This window comes from Pimephales promelas, chromosome 17 (genome assembly GCF_988280905.1).
Source record: "Pimephales promelas chromosome 17, fPimPro1.hap1.1, whole genome shotgun sequence".
NCBI classification, from domain to species: Eukaryota; Metazoa; Chordata; class Actinopteri; order Cypriniformes; family Leuciscidae; genus Pimephales; species Pimephales promelas.
Window position 1 is genome coordinate 19,142,612 of NC_142785.1, and position 18,037 is coordinate 19,160,648.

The 18,037-nt window shown below is 38.8% G+C and overlaps 1 protein-coding gene across 1 annotated transcript in view; it reads left to right on the top strand.

The window, feature by feature from the left end:
- The window catches only part of pkd1b (polycystic kidney disease 1b), a 35,280-nt gene extending 29,845 nt beyond the window's left edge, over positions 1-5,435 (top strand). The window contains exons 40-42 of the mRNA XM_039661319.2: positions 1,877-2,011; positions 2,105-2,419; positions 3,967-5,435. Of these exons, the coding sequence (XP_039517253.2) occupies positions 1,877-2,011; positions 2,105-2,419; positions 3,967-4,704 (1,188 nt within the window). The 3' untranslated portion in view covers positions 4,705-5,435. The remainder of the gene's footprint in view (positions 1-1,876; positions 2,012-2,104; positions 2,420-3,966) is intronic.
- The last annotated feature ends 12,602 nt before the right edge of the window (positions 5,436-18,037 follow it).

The window sequence follows — 18,037 nt, forward strand, 5'->3', positions numbered from 1 at the left end:
TGTGAGAGGAACCATCAAAATAAAGAGTTATAAAAAATTCTACTATATATTATTCTAACAGTCAACTAGTACTCTGACTGGTAGTTGACGTAGTTGCAAAGTTAAGGCCATTGCACACTGAGTCCGAAATTCGCATCTGAAATTTTCGCACGTTAAAAAAAAAAAATCAACCTCACGTTATATCAACCACGCTTACACACTGCCCCCGAAACTTTCGCCCGTCATAAAATTAAGCAGATCGGGTTCGACTTTCTGCGTTTTTCGCATCCACAGCCAGCATTTTGAGATGTTTTTTTAACAATTCACAATGTGCAGTCCTTTCAGTTTCGGTTTTCAATTTGATCAAGTGTTTATATGTTCTCTCTTTCGGATTAGAAAAGGAAACCTCCCCAAAATTTTGGATCGATTAAGGTGTGATTGAGCAGCCAATTCGATTACTAATGTATTATTTGGGTACAATATAACCCGAAGCCTATACAGCTGTTCTGTCTGCCCAGCGCTTCTGCCAGTCTTTGTTCAGGATTTATTGGCTCACGGAAATTGGTGGTCTTCTTTTTAATATGTGGCTCCAGAATCACTAGCAAAGCATCAAACTGTTCCATTTATCTCAGGATAAATTCGCGACTCCTTGATAAGGAAGTGGAACTCTCCTTCCTCGGCGCAATTTCAGGATTGGATGGACCCAATGGGCTATATTTACGCATAAGTTCCGCATTTGACGCAAGGATGCTCGTCCATTTCCGGTTGTGGAGATTTAAGCGGAGGAGAACCGAGGAAAACGGGATTATGGCAGAGTCTTCAAAATTTACTGTCCTCCCGTCTTTGAAACGAAACGTACATACGTTTAGATGTAATTTTATAGTTATGTGTATTTAATCTAATTTAAAAAAGAAGCATAAACACAACGAGGGGTGTCTGTTTTATCTGTTTTTGTGACTAACGTTTCTGTAGTATAACCATGGAGTATAAAATTCAATATAAATTCTCGGTATTGCATACCGACTCTACGATCGGCGGAAGTTATCGAGCATCCTTAATCCTTCATCGGAAATACCGCCGTGCATAGAGCCCATATTTTCTCTTTCTTCTCTTTTCAGTAAGAGAGAGGGCAACAAAATCATCCTCACTGCTTGATGAATCCATTTTGTATTTTTGTGCGTTTTTTCCCCGCAAAGGTTTAATAAATATGCATCGGACTCAGTGTGCAAGGTTTCTGTGTGTGACAAATTTTTAGGCTGACGAACACGAAAAAACACTTACGAAAATTTCGGACTCAGTAAACTTTATTTATAGTTAGCAGAATGTCTAAAGTGGACTATCGAAATAAACCAAGTCTTTGCCCTACTTTTTTCCATTGCACATTTAACTCAAATTATTGACCGTTCACAAAAGCCACGCCCTCTAGTTATTATTACTACTTAAATGGTTAAACACAGCCAGCGCGACAGATTGCCATGATGGGAAGAGGTATACCCACATGTTTGACAGTCAATGTTTGATGGACCTGCTCACATAGTAACGGTTGCTATGATGTGTGTTTGGAGAATGGCCGTCTTGGGGGAGGGGCCGACGAAAGGTCAGTTGTCACAATACGGAAGTATACAGTCTATGTAAATGGGAGATTTTCAAACTTTAATCTTGAATATCTTATAACATTTATAAATTTAACAAATATATTTTAGCACACCTACTACGACCTAAGAAATGACCTACAAATCATGAGTTTTAATGCCGCATGCAATTTTCGAGTTTAATTAATTGCAGTAATGGGATACTTTGGGTCTTAAAGTGCCTTATGTTCTACGTCAAGCTTTATGATCAGTTTCTGTTGGTCAGTCAAGGTGTAGAACAGGTATTGAGAGGTGTGTTTTTACAGATGGTGGGGATCCTGCGGTTTGTTAGGCGATGGATGGTGATAGGACGAGTTATTCGACAGGTATTCCCTCAGATTTGTGGCGTGGTGTTTCTGCTGCTCCTCCTGTTGCTTCTTTTCTCTCACACAGGCATCATGGTACAGTGTTTTCTTTTCATTTGACTTTCCATTGTATTTTTGCTCTAAATCATTTTTGCACCTGAAAACGAAGCCAACATCTTTCTCTTTCAGCTCTTCTCGGGTACAGTGGAGGGCTTTAGGACCTTTGGGCAGGCGAGTTCCTCTCTGCTCTGTTTGTTAAAGGGGAACATGGGGTTACGTCGACTTTGTGAGCATCATCCAGTGGTGGGACCCCTCTACTGCCTGTCTGCTGTAGGCATTGGATTCTGGGTACTGGGGCGTCTATGTGCAGCTGTATTGATTCGAACCTACCGAATGGTACAGACGGACATTTACCGACCATCCATGGAGCCGCAGGACTATGAGATGGTACAGTTTCTCATTAAACGACTCAAGCTCTGGATGGGGCTCAGCAAGACCAAAGAGGTACAAATACAATGTCCGAAAATAGAATAGGAAAGAGTATAAATAGAAAACCCTAAAACCATAAAAATTGCTTGTTATCACCACTAACAAGGCTCAAAATAGCCCCACACTAACACGACAGCATAACAAGGGTCCCTACATTCAAACCGAAGCATTGAGAACTTTGTCAGTGTCCATAGTGTCCACAGTTTAATAAGAAGATATTTTATACACACAGTAAACTTCGCGAATACAGGAAGAAGCCATCTTTGAAAAATAGTCTCTACCAGTCGATCTACGAACGCCGATCCAAGTGCGCTGGTGAGATGTGAATAAGGTGATAAAGTGAGCGCGAACAGTAGGCTACGTATACATATTGAAGAGAAGAAAATGGTTCGTGTTTGTGTTTCTTCTGGAAACAACGGACCATATGAGATTCTGCACAGTTCAGCGCACATGGATCGGCGTTCGTAGATCAACTGGTAGAGGCTTTTTTTCAAAGATGGCTTCTTCCTGTATTCGCGAAGTTGACTGTGTGTATAAAATATCTTCTTATTAAACTGTATGGACACTAACAACGTTCTCAATACTTCGGTTTGAATGTAGGGACCCTTGTTATGCTGTCGTGTTGGCGTGGGGCTATTTTGAGCCTTGTTAGTGGTAATAACAAGCGATTTTTATTTGTCATTACTCTATGCCCTATATACTAGCATTATACTAGCGTTAAAGGCTAAACTGTTTTTAGAGATACAACTATTTACATTCGGCAATCATGAAAACAAATCTCAGATTACGGTTGACTAGGTAGCAATGTGTAATTAGACCAAAGGTTCATTTTGCGCCGGAGTTGTCCTTTAATCCTGTAATTGTGGACAAATGTGGGCACAGAGGAATCCTAATTTTTATTCATTATAAATATTATATCACTGTCTTCGATAAAGTTTTGTCTATCCATTTATGTGTTTTTTTTTTTTTCATTTTGGGGGTATTTTTTAATTTATTTACTTCAAAAGGTACCATATTTTCTGTGTAAATTATGCTTATTTTTTTTTTTTTTTTAACTACATTAAAATATCATTCCAATTAGTTCTTAGAGCTAAAACGTAAAGATGAAGTGACTTTGCTGTCACCTGGTGTCTTATTTTGGCTTATTTTAGAATGCTCTAAATAACAGTTTTTCCCATTCATTTCTATGGGTGCCCATTTTTGACCCAAATACAAGATTAAGGGCTATATAAAGTGAATATGGTTTGAGGGATACACTTATAATATTTCAAATTATTAAAGTTTGTATTTTTGATAAAATAAATGCAGCCTTGCTAAGCATAAGACACTTTTGGCAGAATTTTTTTTTCCAAAAAAAAAAAAAAATAAATAAAAAAGGTAATGGCGACTTTTTATCTCACAATTCTGGCTTTTTTCCTCAGAATTGCATGATATAAAGTTGCAATTGTGAGTTATAAATTCAGAAATGCATGATAAAGTGTTTGTAAAATAACATAACATAACGTAAACATAACACATGAAAAATAAATGTTTCTGACCCCAAACTTTTATTTCCTTTGTAGTTTAGACACAAAGTCAAATTTGAGGGAATGGTTCCTCCACCCTCCAGATCCTCCCAGGGCTCCGCAGCCTCCAACTGCTCGGTCCCGCTCAGTCCCATTGGGCCCCGCCAGGCATCCTCTGCCTCCTCTTTGGCCTCCGATTCATCTATAATTTCAGACAGTTTTGACTTTCACCATTATGTGGACCGTCTGGTGCCATGTGTTGACAGCCTTCTGGCAGGTTTCGACCGCGTCAACCAGCTGACCGAAGAAGTGTATAACTTTGAGCTCCAACTTCAGCAGATCCAGAGCAGAATCTCCCAGAGAAGAAAGCAGGCGCAGCAGGTGACCCTTGAGGGACATGATCCAAAACCTAATCCGCCAGCACTCCCTCGAAATCAATCTACCTCTGTTTTGGAAAGTGACCCCACTCCAGGTTCTGTCCGAGGTGTCATTAATACCCTTCCACGACGCCGTGCTACACACTCAGAGTCCTCCCTGATGGGGTCTGCAGCTCAGTCAGGTAACAGACTCTCTTCACTGGATGGAGGAATGAACAGTCCAAACCTAAGGAAATTGGGCGTCCCAAGACGCAGAGCATGGAATTCAGTCACCTGCCATTCTGCTGACACCGCTCAGAGGTTGCCTGCATCTCGCAGCACTGTGGCCTTGCCTGCGAGACCCCGGAGTGAAGACGGAGACCGAGAGCGGGTATGTGACGGCCTGCCGATTAAGAGACAGGCATGGCACACTGAATAAGTGGATCAATTGTCACGACATTAAAGGAGCCGTATGTAAGATTGTGGCCAAAACTGGTACTTCAATCACTTTCAAATTACTGTAGAGCCGTGTATCCCCTTCCTTTTTTATCCGACATGTTTGTAGCTGCAGCTGTGGTAACTAGAGAAGAGCTGGCAACCCGGATGCTGCAACACTACTGACTTTGTGATTGGTAGATAGGTGGAGGGTGGAGCATCAGAACAAAAAACAACATGACAACATCAACATCAGTTGGCTGGACTACTGTTGTCAGTGATATAAGTTTTTGAAATGAACATGATTTCTTAATGTTTAGTGACATATCAGGGCCATTTTATGATTATTTGAAATAAATTTCTTACATACAGCTTCTTTAATGTTTCTTTACTCTCAACTACTATTATTTACTTTCATTTGTATTTACTTTCTTTTGACACAGTGAATGCACAGTGTGTTAGTCACAATCGCTTTCGATTTTGTGAATTGTCTACCTCTTGACTGGTGCTTTTGCACTGCTATTCATGTTTGTTTTATATTTGTTCAGTCTCTGTGGAACACATATCCTGTTGTATATTGAAGTATCGGTTTTATTTTTGTCAATCAAATGACACGGCCATCCTAAGACTGTGGCTTAAACAGGATATTTGTGTTTTATTCAAAGAATTTAGTTGCAAGATGAATGCATTTTTTACCATGTTTGAGAAAATAAAACAGACTCTTATAGCACCTTACTATGAAAACTTTAATGAATCAAACCTAATTGTATCTTTTATTTAGCATTCATCTATTTTAATTAAACCTTTTTTTAAACATAAATTCAGTCTAATAACACTGCAAAATATTATATCCTTAAACAGTTGCAATGCATAAAAACCCTTAAAAAGAGATAAAGATATCCTTTATGCAAAGAAAATAGGCTATATTTTCTTACATATGAACATCTAACTCATTTTAATTATTAACTGATTTAACTTATATTGAACATAGAACAATATTTTGTTTTAAAATATTACAATATACTTACAATAATATTACAATATTACTATAATTGCTTTTTCATACATTGAAAAATATGTATGTACTTTTTTATTCTAATTTATGTAATTTTTTATGCAATAATATACAGTACTTACTAATATAAAGATTTGATAAAATATGGTACTGTGTGTGTATAAAGTTTGAATGTACTATATAAAGTTTATTCACATTTATATGGGATATGTATGTGCAATGTACACAATAATGAGGAAAATATTATATTGTGAGATATATACATATATATACATTTGAAATTTTCTTCTAAAATGACCATTTTTATCAAGCTTGTATATTTAAGTTCAGTAATTTCACTTTTAATGACAATTAATAGGTAATCTTCATTGCCATTTAAGTGAAATTACTGAACTTAAATATACAAGCTTGATAAAAATGATCATTTTAGAAGAAAATTTCAAATGGCACTTAGAGGCTTTTGCATCTGAACTCTTCATATATAGCCTATATTAATCGTCCACTACAGGAAGTAGTGGAGCTGTGCATAAAGCCAATTGAACAACCCAAACCACTAGATGGCACTAACATCAAACTAATATTATGAGAAATGTAAACAGACTGAAATCAAGACTTGGAAAGCAAGGCCTTAGCCCTAAGAACAGCAACCAGTTGAAACAAACTGCTAAAGCCAACAAAATCCTAGCGCTAGCCTAATATCCGTACAATTATTACGAAAGGGGTTTCTCAGCTTAAGGGGTTTATGATGCTACTTTGTCCTCACATAAACTTTGAAGCAGAGGAACTTGCCGTGTGCTTTCATTGAAACCTGCATGTACTATTCTTTTAATTCAAATACTATAGTTTATCCCGACAGATTTCAGAAGTGTCAAGGTCAAGCGTCTAGGAAACGTCTGTTTTAATGTTCCCTGATCATTCATGCAGCTCAATAGTATCTGGTTTACTTGTAATATAAATCAGCCCTGATGACTGAGAGCTTAATGGCGAATGAGAGCGCAGTATACGTCTCGACCCAACAACAGGCACACTAAAGCAGATTTAAGAAAGAGCATCAGGAAGAGAACATTCCATACAAAGTCCATTTTCTCTCTTTCCCTTTCGTATTATATAAGAGGCATAACACAGCGCATGCCGGCATGACGTAACCTGACAGTCCGCAGTCTGCCCTTCCTCATGTAAACAGCCTTTGCATCCCTGAAGGCTTGACCCAGTCCCAGGACCTCCTGCCTCCCGCAGCCTGTCTGCCTCTCAACATACCTAAGTTTCCCCTCATCACAGCCCCCCGTTGCGTCTAAGCTATTATTATAATAATATGGTATTATTGTTCAGAATATTCCCATTCAGCCATTCATAAACACTCTAAGGGTCAGGAAGTGCTCTAACAGTTGAGACAGGGCTGGTTTGATGTTTTTGTTTTGTTTTTAGGTTTATTCGTTTTATTGAAATTAGACTTGTATTTCTATTCGAGAATGCCGAAAAACATTCTCTATAGCCATCTTTCTTATTTTCATCCAATCTCCCACTGAAAGCCCACCTCTGGAACAGATTTTACTCTCTGAATGTGGCACACATGTGTGCTTGTTAAAATAAATCAGTATTTTTGACCAATAAAAATACAAACAAACATTAATAAAGAAAAAAGAAAGCTATAAAGCTCACTAATTTTTTTCCCCTCAAGATATAACATCGTATATGCTTTAAAAATAAAAAGTCTTATTATTTTATGTTATTTTTCTATTCAAGTAACTTGTTTTAAGGTTGGTCAATTTAGTGGAAAACGTTACAAAATGACTGATAAAGTGATTTTTTTTTTTGCAGTGTAGAGGTAAGTAGAAGATGGAAGGATTTGGAGGCCCCATTTCCCTCTTTCTTTCACTCTCCCTTCTCTGTGCATGTCCTTACTTGACCCTCGTGAGTGAAGCTGAGGAAATGTGGGGGGAGAGAGAGGGAGGATCTTACATAATGGGTTTATACGTGTGCAGTTATAAACATGTGTGTGTGTGTGTGTGGGAGAGAGAGAGAGAGAGAGAGAGAGAGAGAGAGAGAGAGAGAGAGAGAGAGAGAGAGAGGGGGGGGGGAGGGAGAGGATGGGGATGTGTCACAGTCAGTTTCTGTGTGTTACAAGCAAGGCAGTGTGAAAGCAGAGGGTCACGATCAGAGATCAAGTCTTATTTTAAGACATAGAATGTGGTCAGTTCTATGGTGCTTTTTGACTTCTTATAAACTTGAAATCTATTAAACAATTTATACAATATACAGTAAATAAATAAAAGTACACTCTAAAAAATGCTGGGTTGTTTTAACCCAATTTTGGGTCAAATATGGACAAACCCGAAATGTTGGGTTAAAAATGTAATGTAAAAATTTAACCCAACGGCTGGGTTAGTCCATATTTGACCCAAAGTTGGGTTAAAACAACCCAGCATTTTTTAGAGTGTAGCCTACTGACTGCACCTTTAAATAATTAAACTTTGAAAAATCTAATTTACTATAAATATACATAAGGAGCAGAGCGATGTGGCTGTAAATTAGCATGGCTTCCTAGGTAATCACAGTGTGCTGATACAGACATATTGCACTATAGCAATATTGCTCAACAACGTAAAATGTGAAACAAAACAACAACAATGTAATGTGTCTTTAAAAACCCTCTTTTGTGCAGAACAATTTCCTAATCCATCATGGATTCAAATCTCAAATTGACAGTTTAAAGGGGTGGTATAGCTAATGCCCCTTTCACAAGATGTAAAATAAATGTCTGATGTCCCCAGAGTTTGTATGTGAAATTTTAGCTCAAAATACCTCACAGATATTTTTTATATTGCATGTTAAAAGTTGTCACTTGTTGAGGGTTAGCAACATTCTAATCTGAAAAATGAAGTCTACCCGAAAGTGCGAAAAACTGCAATACATCGCAAATCCGCTAGAAGGAGATCCTAAAAGGGAGCAAATATCCATAGCCCCCATGTTAAAATGTCCGTTTTCACAGTTTTACAGGTTGGTCCCATGGACTTTTATTGTATTTTTTGATAGGTTCCGAGTGCCTGACAACTGTGAGGGGGGTGGATTTTTTTCTAACTCGTTAGTTTAGGTCGTATTTAGATATAAAATGTATGCCAAATAAGGGCGTGGTTAACTTTGATCGACAGATTCAATGACAGCTGATAATTTGCTGCACTGACAACACATCATACCACCTCTGTATCCTTTCTGAACATTTGTACTGAAATATCGTACATATGGGTTGCTCTGCTATAAACTGCACTAACCGACACTGTTGGAGGACTTCGCTCCATTTTTTCCGGTAAGTGACATTCCACTAGCAGTTCCGCATCACAATCCGTACAGCGGCGCTTCCGTAACATGAATCCATACAGTGACCCTTTGAATCAAATGTACAATGAATCACTTCCAGGTCAACTAAAGTTATATATACCTTTGGAAACTCTGTTTTGTCATATTTGATTTTCTTCACGCATTGTCGAAGTCCACGCTCTTTGAAGACGACATTTCAGCGATAAGTACAATGACACCCGAGTGACATTTAAAAATGTAGGTGGATTGGGATCTCACGTAGATACCGGTGAAGGAGGGAAGAGAGTCAGCAAATGAAATGAATGAAGTTTTGGTCATGTGGTCAATAGTATTGAAGTTAAACGTAATGGTTATTGGTGTTGAACATTTTTAACCTAACATGTGTTTTATACGGTTAATAAAATCCCATTTTCAACGGTGGTTTAAAAACTATGTTCACAAGGTCTTGGAAACGACCTGTGGTGGCCGAACGTGCCATTTTCCGTATGGAACAATATTTTGCAGATCAACGATTGCAGCTATAAGGACTTTAAAGTCACCCAAAGAGTCAAATGTGAAGTAAATTTTGTCATAATGAAATCTAACTACCATAAGACACCCTGCACGATGAGGCAGGGTGTCCATAAACGTTGTTTATCCCCGTTGTACGGTTTCATGTTACGCTCCCAACAATGACTGTACGGAATCTTGTGACGCGTAACATAGTTCCCCACCCAGCGGCGCCTCAGCAAATCGCCATTTATGAGCATTTCATAGGCCAAAAATAAACCAATCAAAGCTAAGAAACAAAGATAAGACCCTCCCCCAGTAAAAGACATTTCAAAATTTCATTGGTCTAATCCGTTAAGGGTTGCTCTGATGTTCGGAAGCGAGTTTTCGTGTACGGATTGTGATGCGGAACTGCTACTATTTCACGAAGTTAGCACTATTTAGCATCAATGTTTGTGGGCAGTGGCACTGCAACAGTTATCATTAAATTGCCTAAGATAAGTTACCGTCCGAGGTTGGGTTGCCAACCGTTCCAAATAATACAGTATAATCTTGCGGCTGACAAGGCACGTAACACCTTCATTGATTCATTATTTGGGTAGATGATAACAAGTGTGCATTTTTTGGTTCAAGGACAAGTTCGATATTACACTTAAAGCCCTGTTTTAAGATCGTTTCTGATGAAATAGAACAGTTAGGATTAAAATTTGGACACGATACGTATAATACGGAATCGTCTCGTATTTGACACATAAAAATCTTGTTCCGTATTGAACTGATACGGAACGCACTTGTTGGAAAAATGATCATGATAGCCTTTATATATCTATGTGGTTGTTCAGTCTTGTATATTGATTGTGTATTGGCTAGCTTTGCTATTCTATAAATATATAGGCCTAATAGTTGTATTATAATATGCTATAATCCATGATAGAATACAACATGGGTCACCAAACTAAGGCCCGCGGGCCGAATCAGGCCCGCCACACCCCTTTGACTGGCCCCCCAACCCCTCTGCCCGTCATGGCCTATTTTTTTAAATTGCTTTTTGGAAAATAATAACATGTCTGCATTTGGTATTTTGTTGTTTATTGAGCATGCTCACCTGGATAGGCATAAGAGCTGACTAGTTCTATTACTCATGTTGTTGTTATAATTTCAATGTTTATTTATTTATTTTATAGGCCTATTTATTTGACCTTTATTAAGTGCTGTACACAATTATTATAAATAGTAACAGGCCTACCTATAATTTATAATTTTTCATTCATCCTTACCAGTGCCACTCACCTCAACTAGGCAGATGTTTCTTACCTTGACAGGTTTGATGTTATTTGTATTCGAAAATAAATAAATGGAAAATCTGTGGTATTTCAAATTAAAACAAAGTGTGAAGACTCGATTACTACTTTTGCAAACAACTATTAATGATAAACAAATATGGCTGTGCCAGGCTAGTAATCTCTACTATGAGGCCTGCTGGTGGTCAGTTTGGTCTTGGTCACACAATTCTATTTTATATAGCCCCGGCCCCCCATCACAGTCAGGAACGATAATGTGGCCCCCAGAGAAAAAAGTTTGGTGACCCCTGGAATACAATATTCACCAAAAGTCATCATTTGAGGGGTTACTTTATTTGGAATTATTCCATGGGGACACTACCTATTTTTTACTCTCTATAGTCTATATATAGGCTCAATCCCAATTCACCCCTAGGCCCTACCGAGTGTACCCCTAGGCCCTTAAAACAGAGTTACAAGGGTTGAAATATTCCCCTACGAAATGGAACAACCCTTGTTTTTACCATAGACAGTGGACAGAGCGATCTCATTGGAGTTTTTACCATAGACAGTGGACAGAGCGATCTCATTGGAGTTTTTACCATAGACAGTGGACAGAGCGATCTCATTGGAGTTTTTACCATAGACAGTGGACAGAGCGATCTCATTGGAGTTTTTACCATAGACAGTGGACAGAGCGATCTCATTGGAACTCCATTGAGACAATTGAAGCCCGTTTTTGGCGATTTTTTAGCACTTCCGTCCCTGACGCGCAGACTCAAACAGAGCTTGACGACGTAGATGTGACGTGAGTTTCCCGTCTGTCTTAGTGCTGTGGCATGAGAAATCTGAATCATTCCCTTCCGAAACATGCAGAGGCGGAGAGTGTGAGTAGGAGCTGTCCATGAGCTAGGAGCAGGAGAAACTTTTGCTATATTCTGATTAATTATTTTGTCATTTTGGCTCCACGTTTCCCCGATTGCCGCAAGCTTCTTCCCCTGTCCATACAGTAATCTCTCTACTGTGTGACAGAGAGTCGCGTGGGTATGAAGCAATCGTTAGCCTACTTTACAAAAAAGTGCTTCTACGGGGCCATAACATACGTTACAAGGTAATGGAGCATTTTATACATTGTTGTGTTTCTTTAGAAATAAATAAAGGACAAATGGGGTCTTGAAACGCCTCAGATGTAAAGTTATTCGCCGTCAAAGTGACGCCAAAATGAATGGGAGTCAATGGGAATGCTAACGCAAGTGAAGTTCTGCTATAAGATGGCAGCTCCCGCGAGGCTTCAACTTCCGGTCGATGGATTACCCCCTTGGTTTTTACAGGATTTCTCTATGACAATGACTAACAATCAGCACAGCTGCTCTTAACTTTGAGGAAACATTGATGATTGCAACATTCCTTACATACTACATTTTATGCATTATACATTTTTGCTCACACCCAAAAAGGGGCAACTTTGACAAGCTATGTTCTGGGGGGTATTTTGAGCTTGTGAAAAGATGTAATATAACTTCAAAAAACAATTTATTTTATGTTTTGTTTTGTTTTACTGAGATCACCTTTAAATATGAAGATGTGTATGTGAATCAGTATATCAGCTTATTTGTCAAATGATTGCTGGATTGAGAAAAATGTGATTAAGTCTTCAACATTGATAACATTTATCTGTTTTCCTCTTTTTATGAACACCTCAGCACTGTATTGGGTCCCATTTTTCTATTGTCTTTAACTATACTAACATTTCAAGTCTGCACGCTTAATAAACACACTACAGCTGGTCCAAAACACAGCAGCTAGAGTTCTCCCTAGAACCAGGAAGTATGACCATATTAGCCCAGTTCTGTCAACACATGCTTTGGCTCACTATTAAATGTCGTATAAATTTTTAAATATTGCTGACTACCAACAAAGCAACTAATGGCTTAGCTCCCCAGTACTTGAGCTAGCGCTTAACACATTAGCCGATAGTCTTTCACGCCTTTTGCAATCTCAAAATGTTGTCCAGTTGATAATACCTACATCAAAATCAACTCTTGGTGGTAGATCGTTTTCCAATTAAAGGTGCACACATAAACGAATTTAGGTATATGGTGGCGCATTCCCTAATGGATAAATAAAACAAATCCACTGCGTCTTCAGCGGCTCTGATGTCGGGATGGGGACTGTTATGTTCACTCTTACATCCAACAACAAAACACTTGAGTTGCTTATGAGCCATTCTTATCGCTACAGCTACTCCAACCCGATCTCACGACCAAGTCGTACGAATTCGACGAATGATTAAAAAGTGGCTAATTCGTAACAATTCATACGACCTCACTCGTACGAATTAATACGATTTTGCTAAATCGTACATATTTTACGAATTGGCCAATTGTATGAATTCGTACGAATGACCTACCCCTTACCCCGCCCCTAAACTTAACCATCACGTGGGTTTAGACAAATCGTACGAATTAGTACGAGTGAGGTCGTACGAATTAGTACGAATTAGCCACTTTTTAATCATGCGTCGAATTCGTACGAATTGGTCGTGAGATAGTGTTGGCTACTCTGGCCTGGAGAAAATGGCAGACAGGGTACAACTTACCCAAGACGGGTATCCGTCAGCAGTCGTGAGGCGTCACTTTGTGAATCTGCAAACGGCTTGTTCTTAGACATTGCTTATTTTATGTGGATTAAAAATGAGTGATTATAGGATTATACTCATCATTATAGGGTAGTTGTGTACACACTGCCAAACTACATCCAAAATAAATCCATTTTACACAATAGGTCCCTTATAAGAACCCTTTGGTCTAAGTTAAGAGATCCTGAAAATGAAAAAGAAAGATTTGCCAAGCTGATATACAAACATCAACACTAACAAGTACAGACACCGTTAGGAGACCATTTAATGAAAAACATATTCTTGAGACTCTTCTTACAGTACAAAAAGAAAGCTTCGCACAAAGAGTGCCCAAGAGAGCGTAAAATTAAAGAAATATAAGCCGACCTTAAATGAGTCAATGTAAAAATTGTCATCCGCAGAGACTCGCTATAGCTACTGGCTCTCTGACAACCAGACACAATCCATAATAGTTACCAAGCCTTTGTGCCGAGTACAAATAATCAGAATTCCCCTTCAACCAAGGGCAGTTACACTCCTTTCGGTCTTGGCATGCGGTGGACATCCCAACCCCGGTCCTCGGAGGGATGATCTGTCATGAAGTGCTTTAGGAGTGTTCCAGCTTTTGCTGAGTGTTATCAAAATAACCAATATGTCAGACTAAATTCTTGTAAATCGAAAGCCCAGCACCTGCGTCCTTGGACCAACTCCAATGCGGCCAGAACAGGAAATACAGGAGCTACTGTATAAGATAATAGCAAAAACAGACCAGGGAGTCCGGGATGTAAATTGAGTCACATATTTATTACATAAATATATAGTAAAATAGACCAGCGACAATTACCATAAAAATATCTTCCTTTAAAATCCTGACCATAAACAAAGAGTTTGAAAATCACACATTGACATTGACAAACACGCTGATTGTCTGGACCTGTCGAAAACAGCCCACCACAAGAAAACCTGACATCACACCACCCAAAAAATCTAGGACTGACAGGTGCAGGGTGAAGGTGGGGTGGTGAATGGGTGGTCGGTGAGAGGAGATCACAGTAGATTTTCAGAGGTTTTGTGTGTATTTTTTTGTTGAGATATTCTGAGTTGCACATGTCCATTTGGCCCAGAACTTCCTGAACCTGGTCCAATGAGCTGAAGGTTGAAACATGCAGCGCTAAGACTCTCAGAACTTTATCCGCTGAAATCTGTATTGAGATTTACTTCACATTTGATCAATTTCCTGCTCTCCCTTGCGTCTTTAGCTGCATGATAACCCCAATAACTGCTCAAGCGACTTGACCAGATTCCTCAAGGCTCTGTACAATTACAAGAAAGTGTTGCCCGATAACGCTGCATAGGTTAAACAGACTCTCAGCTCTCTCAGCCAATCATATGCTAGCTGGCCTCTGATTGGTCAGGACGCCTGAGTAACTGAGGACTCTACTGTTGTGATGTTTCCCAGTTTAGTTTTTGATCACAGTGAAGCTAGGAAATTCATGAGTACTAGAATTATTCACAATGGCCTTGTTGAAGTTACTTTTCCTCCCAAAATCGTTATTTTTCCAGAACCACAAACGCACCGTTTGCACAATGTTTAACAGTACAACACAAAAGATCTGCATAAACACAGATTTAAATTTAGATTCATTTTTTTTGTTGTTGCTGAAATGGCACCTGGTTTGAAGCTTACCAGCAGGCCCACACATAATTATTTATTCAATCATTTTTTTTGCTTTCAGTTGCCAATTTCAGCTTCTTAACACATTGTACCGTATTTAAACCCCCCCCCCCCCATCCCCCCATATGGAAACTGTGGTATGTGGCTAGTGGACCACTGAGACGGAAAACTAGCATAACCAATACAAACATGACAGCAAAAACAGACATCCACATGCATGTTAGAGCCCACAGGGGGTGTTTGTTGGAATAGAGAAAAAGAAAAGACATGGACCCTTTTGTTTGCACCTGGATCACAAACTAATGTCCAAATGTCCAGAAACTCTGCACTGGAAATATCACGGCAGATAGCCTTTTATCGGTAGATCTCATTTATGCGTGCAGATTTGAAAATATCCAGTGTGCAAGGAGGGTTATGTCCTGTAAGAACCAGCACAGATGCTGGAGAACCTCGCATGAAGTTCAGGAGAAAATGGGGAGGGTCGACTAAAGCAACCTTTGACGCCTTATAAGCAAACCTGATCAAGCCCGCACTCAAACCACTCAATTTAAAATATTGCATAAGTGTACATATATCCGTTTTATTGCATAATCTATGTATATTCTTGTGAGGTCATTAAAACGAACGTCCTTATCTTTGACAAGATACATTCCTTGCTGTCATGCATAACTTATTTAACTATCTCCAAGAAATGACTCGACAAACCATGTTCTTAAAGCAATACCCAAACTGCGAAACTCCTGTGCAAAGACATTTTGGTTTTATGGGTAAAGATATCTGAGAAATCAAGAAGCATATCACTTCAGCCTTCCCTAACCACTTGAAACAATACGCCGGGCCCTGGAGAAAGGTCCGATTGCAGGTCTGATCTGCGTGCACTCAATAAACGGACATTTTGACACTTGATATCGTCTCTGGAGCCCTCAAGTGAGCTAATATCACAGCCAAAAGGCTCTCAGAGGCAAATAAAATCAAGAAATAAATAATAAAAAAATGCTGTTAGAATTCTGTAGACAGTGGGGTTTTTTTTGATTCAGGCCTCAAAAAGTGCAAAAAGGCAGGATAACAGAAAGGCAGAGCGGCAAAGCACGAAGCCTCAATCAAACAACAAAAACCCTAAAAATGTGTGAGCTTTAGTCTACACCAATCAATAGCTTATAGCAAAGTCAAGTTAGAGAAAAAGAAAGACAAGGTAATAGGATAGCAAAAACGGACTTGTTTTCAGAAATATGATCCAATTTGACCAAACCCACCTCAGAATTTCATTTTCTGCAGGGGGCCGATCAAACTTAACTGCGGTGCTTCTTTAATAAAAGATATTATAAATGGCTAACAATTTGCTGCTGCTGATTGAATTTTTGCAGTTCTAAATTGTTAAAGCTTATAATAAGGACATGGAGAACTTAAAGCTCCTTCAGATTGATTGCAGTAGTTGCTGCCAGGGCCGCTGAATGTGGACAGACTTACTCATAAAGCTTATTCCTGAAGCTGACACTAAAGTGTTAGTGGTTACGTACTCACAAAGTTTGACATTATATAACCTAATATTATTTTAAAGCTCATTCATGTGCTTAATTGCGGTTTTGAACTTTTCTACTATATACATCTTTACAAAAGACCAATCGCACAACACTATAAGACTGCCTACTAGTAGCCAGGGAATTCTTCATAATGTTGCAATATTATTTTAACAGCACCATCCAGTCTAATAGTGACTAAAGCTAAGTTGTCTTATAAAGCATTCAGTTCTGTCATGAACTAGATTCATGTCTCATCAGGCACATCCTGTAAGAGAAGCTGAATGAAATGAGCATGTGGAAGCTTTGGCAGCTGGTCAGTGGAGAGCTAAGGGGAAACATGACAGCAAAACAGATGTGTGTAGGTCTGTTAAATGTCGATTGAACAGCAAGAAAGAGGCGGCCTTGATACATGAACTCTTCTGTATAAGATCTCAGCTGTTGGACATATTTTATTTTATGTTTGCCTAAAGCAAACCTGAGCATGACTGAACCAAAAGCACCTATCGTGAAACCTGACAAGCGTTGCATAAGAATCCCGAGATAACTTTCTTTGCATAATATTAGCATCACAAATGATTTTGAGTGATTGGCTAAATTCATTTGTGTGCAAACATTCCTTTCTGTCTCTGCATATAGTTTTCTTTAATGGCTTGACAGAATCTTCTCTGTACACAATACCAGCAGCCTATTTAATCTGACTAAACAGAAAATGTTCAAACTAAACTTGTCATACTCGGAGACAAAAGGAAACATGGATGACTACCATTTTAGACTTGAAAAACTACTTTAAAGGGTAACTAAACCCCTGGTCAGATCCTGACTCCAGCCACTGGTAATATTTGAAAAATGCTGAAAAAGTGGGCAGACCCCAGCGGAGATGGAGGACACGAAATAGATGCTAAAACACTCTATCCTGATCGTTTTCAATACTCGCAATTCCAACTCCTGACTCGCTACAGTGGTTTTGACGAAACAAGCTGGTTTTTATACTGCCGCTCGTACCAAGAGCGTGGTGAGATGAAACCTGCGTACGTCACGAAGTGCGGAACATCCAATAGGAAAATTCAACTGCAGTAGCCACCGTTCAACCTGAAGAGGGCAGCACTAAGACGTTTTTACACCATATATTGTTGAAATAAAACACTTTATACAGACAGATCTTACAGATCATTAACTAAAAAAAGTTGGTTATGGGTTTAGTTACTCTTTAAACAACCAAAACCCAGAGAAAGATCTGAAATAACTCCACAGGAACTTGTTCATAATTGCTATTTTGAACTGTACCAGGCACATTTTATAATGTTCAATAAACAGTTTTTTAAACTGCCAAAATAAATTAGAATAAATTTCCAGTTAGTTTACAATTACTTCGCACTCCTTCAGTACGCCCAAAAATCCCCAAACGTGTGCAACAAAATCAAAAATT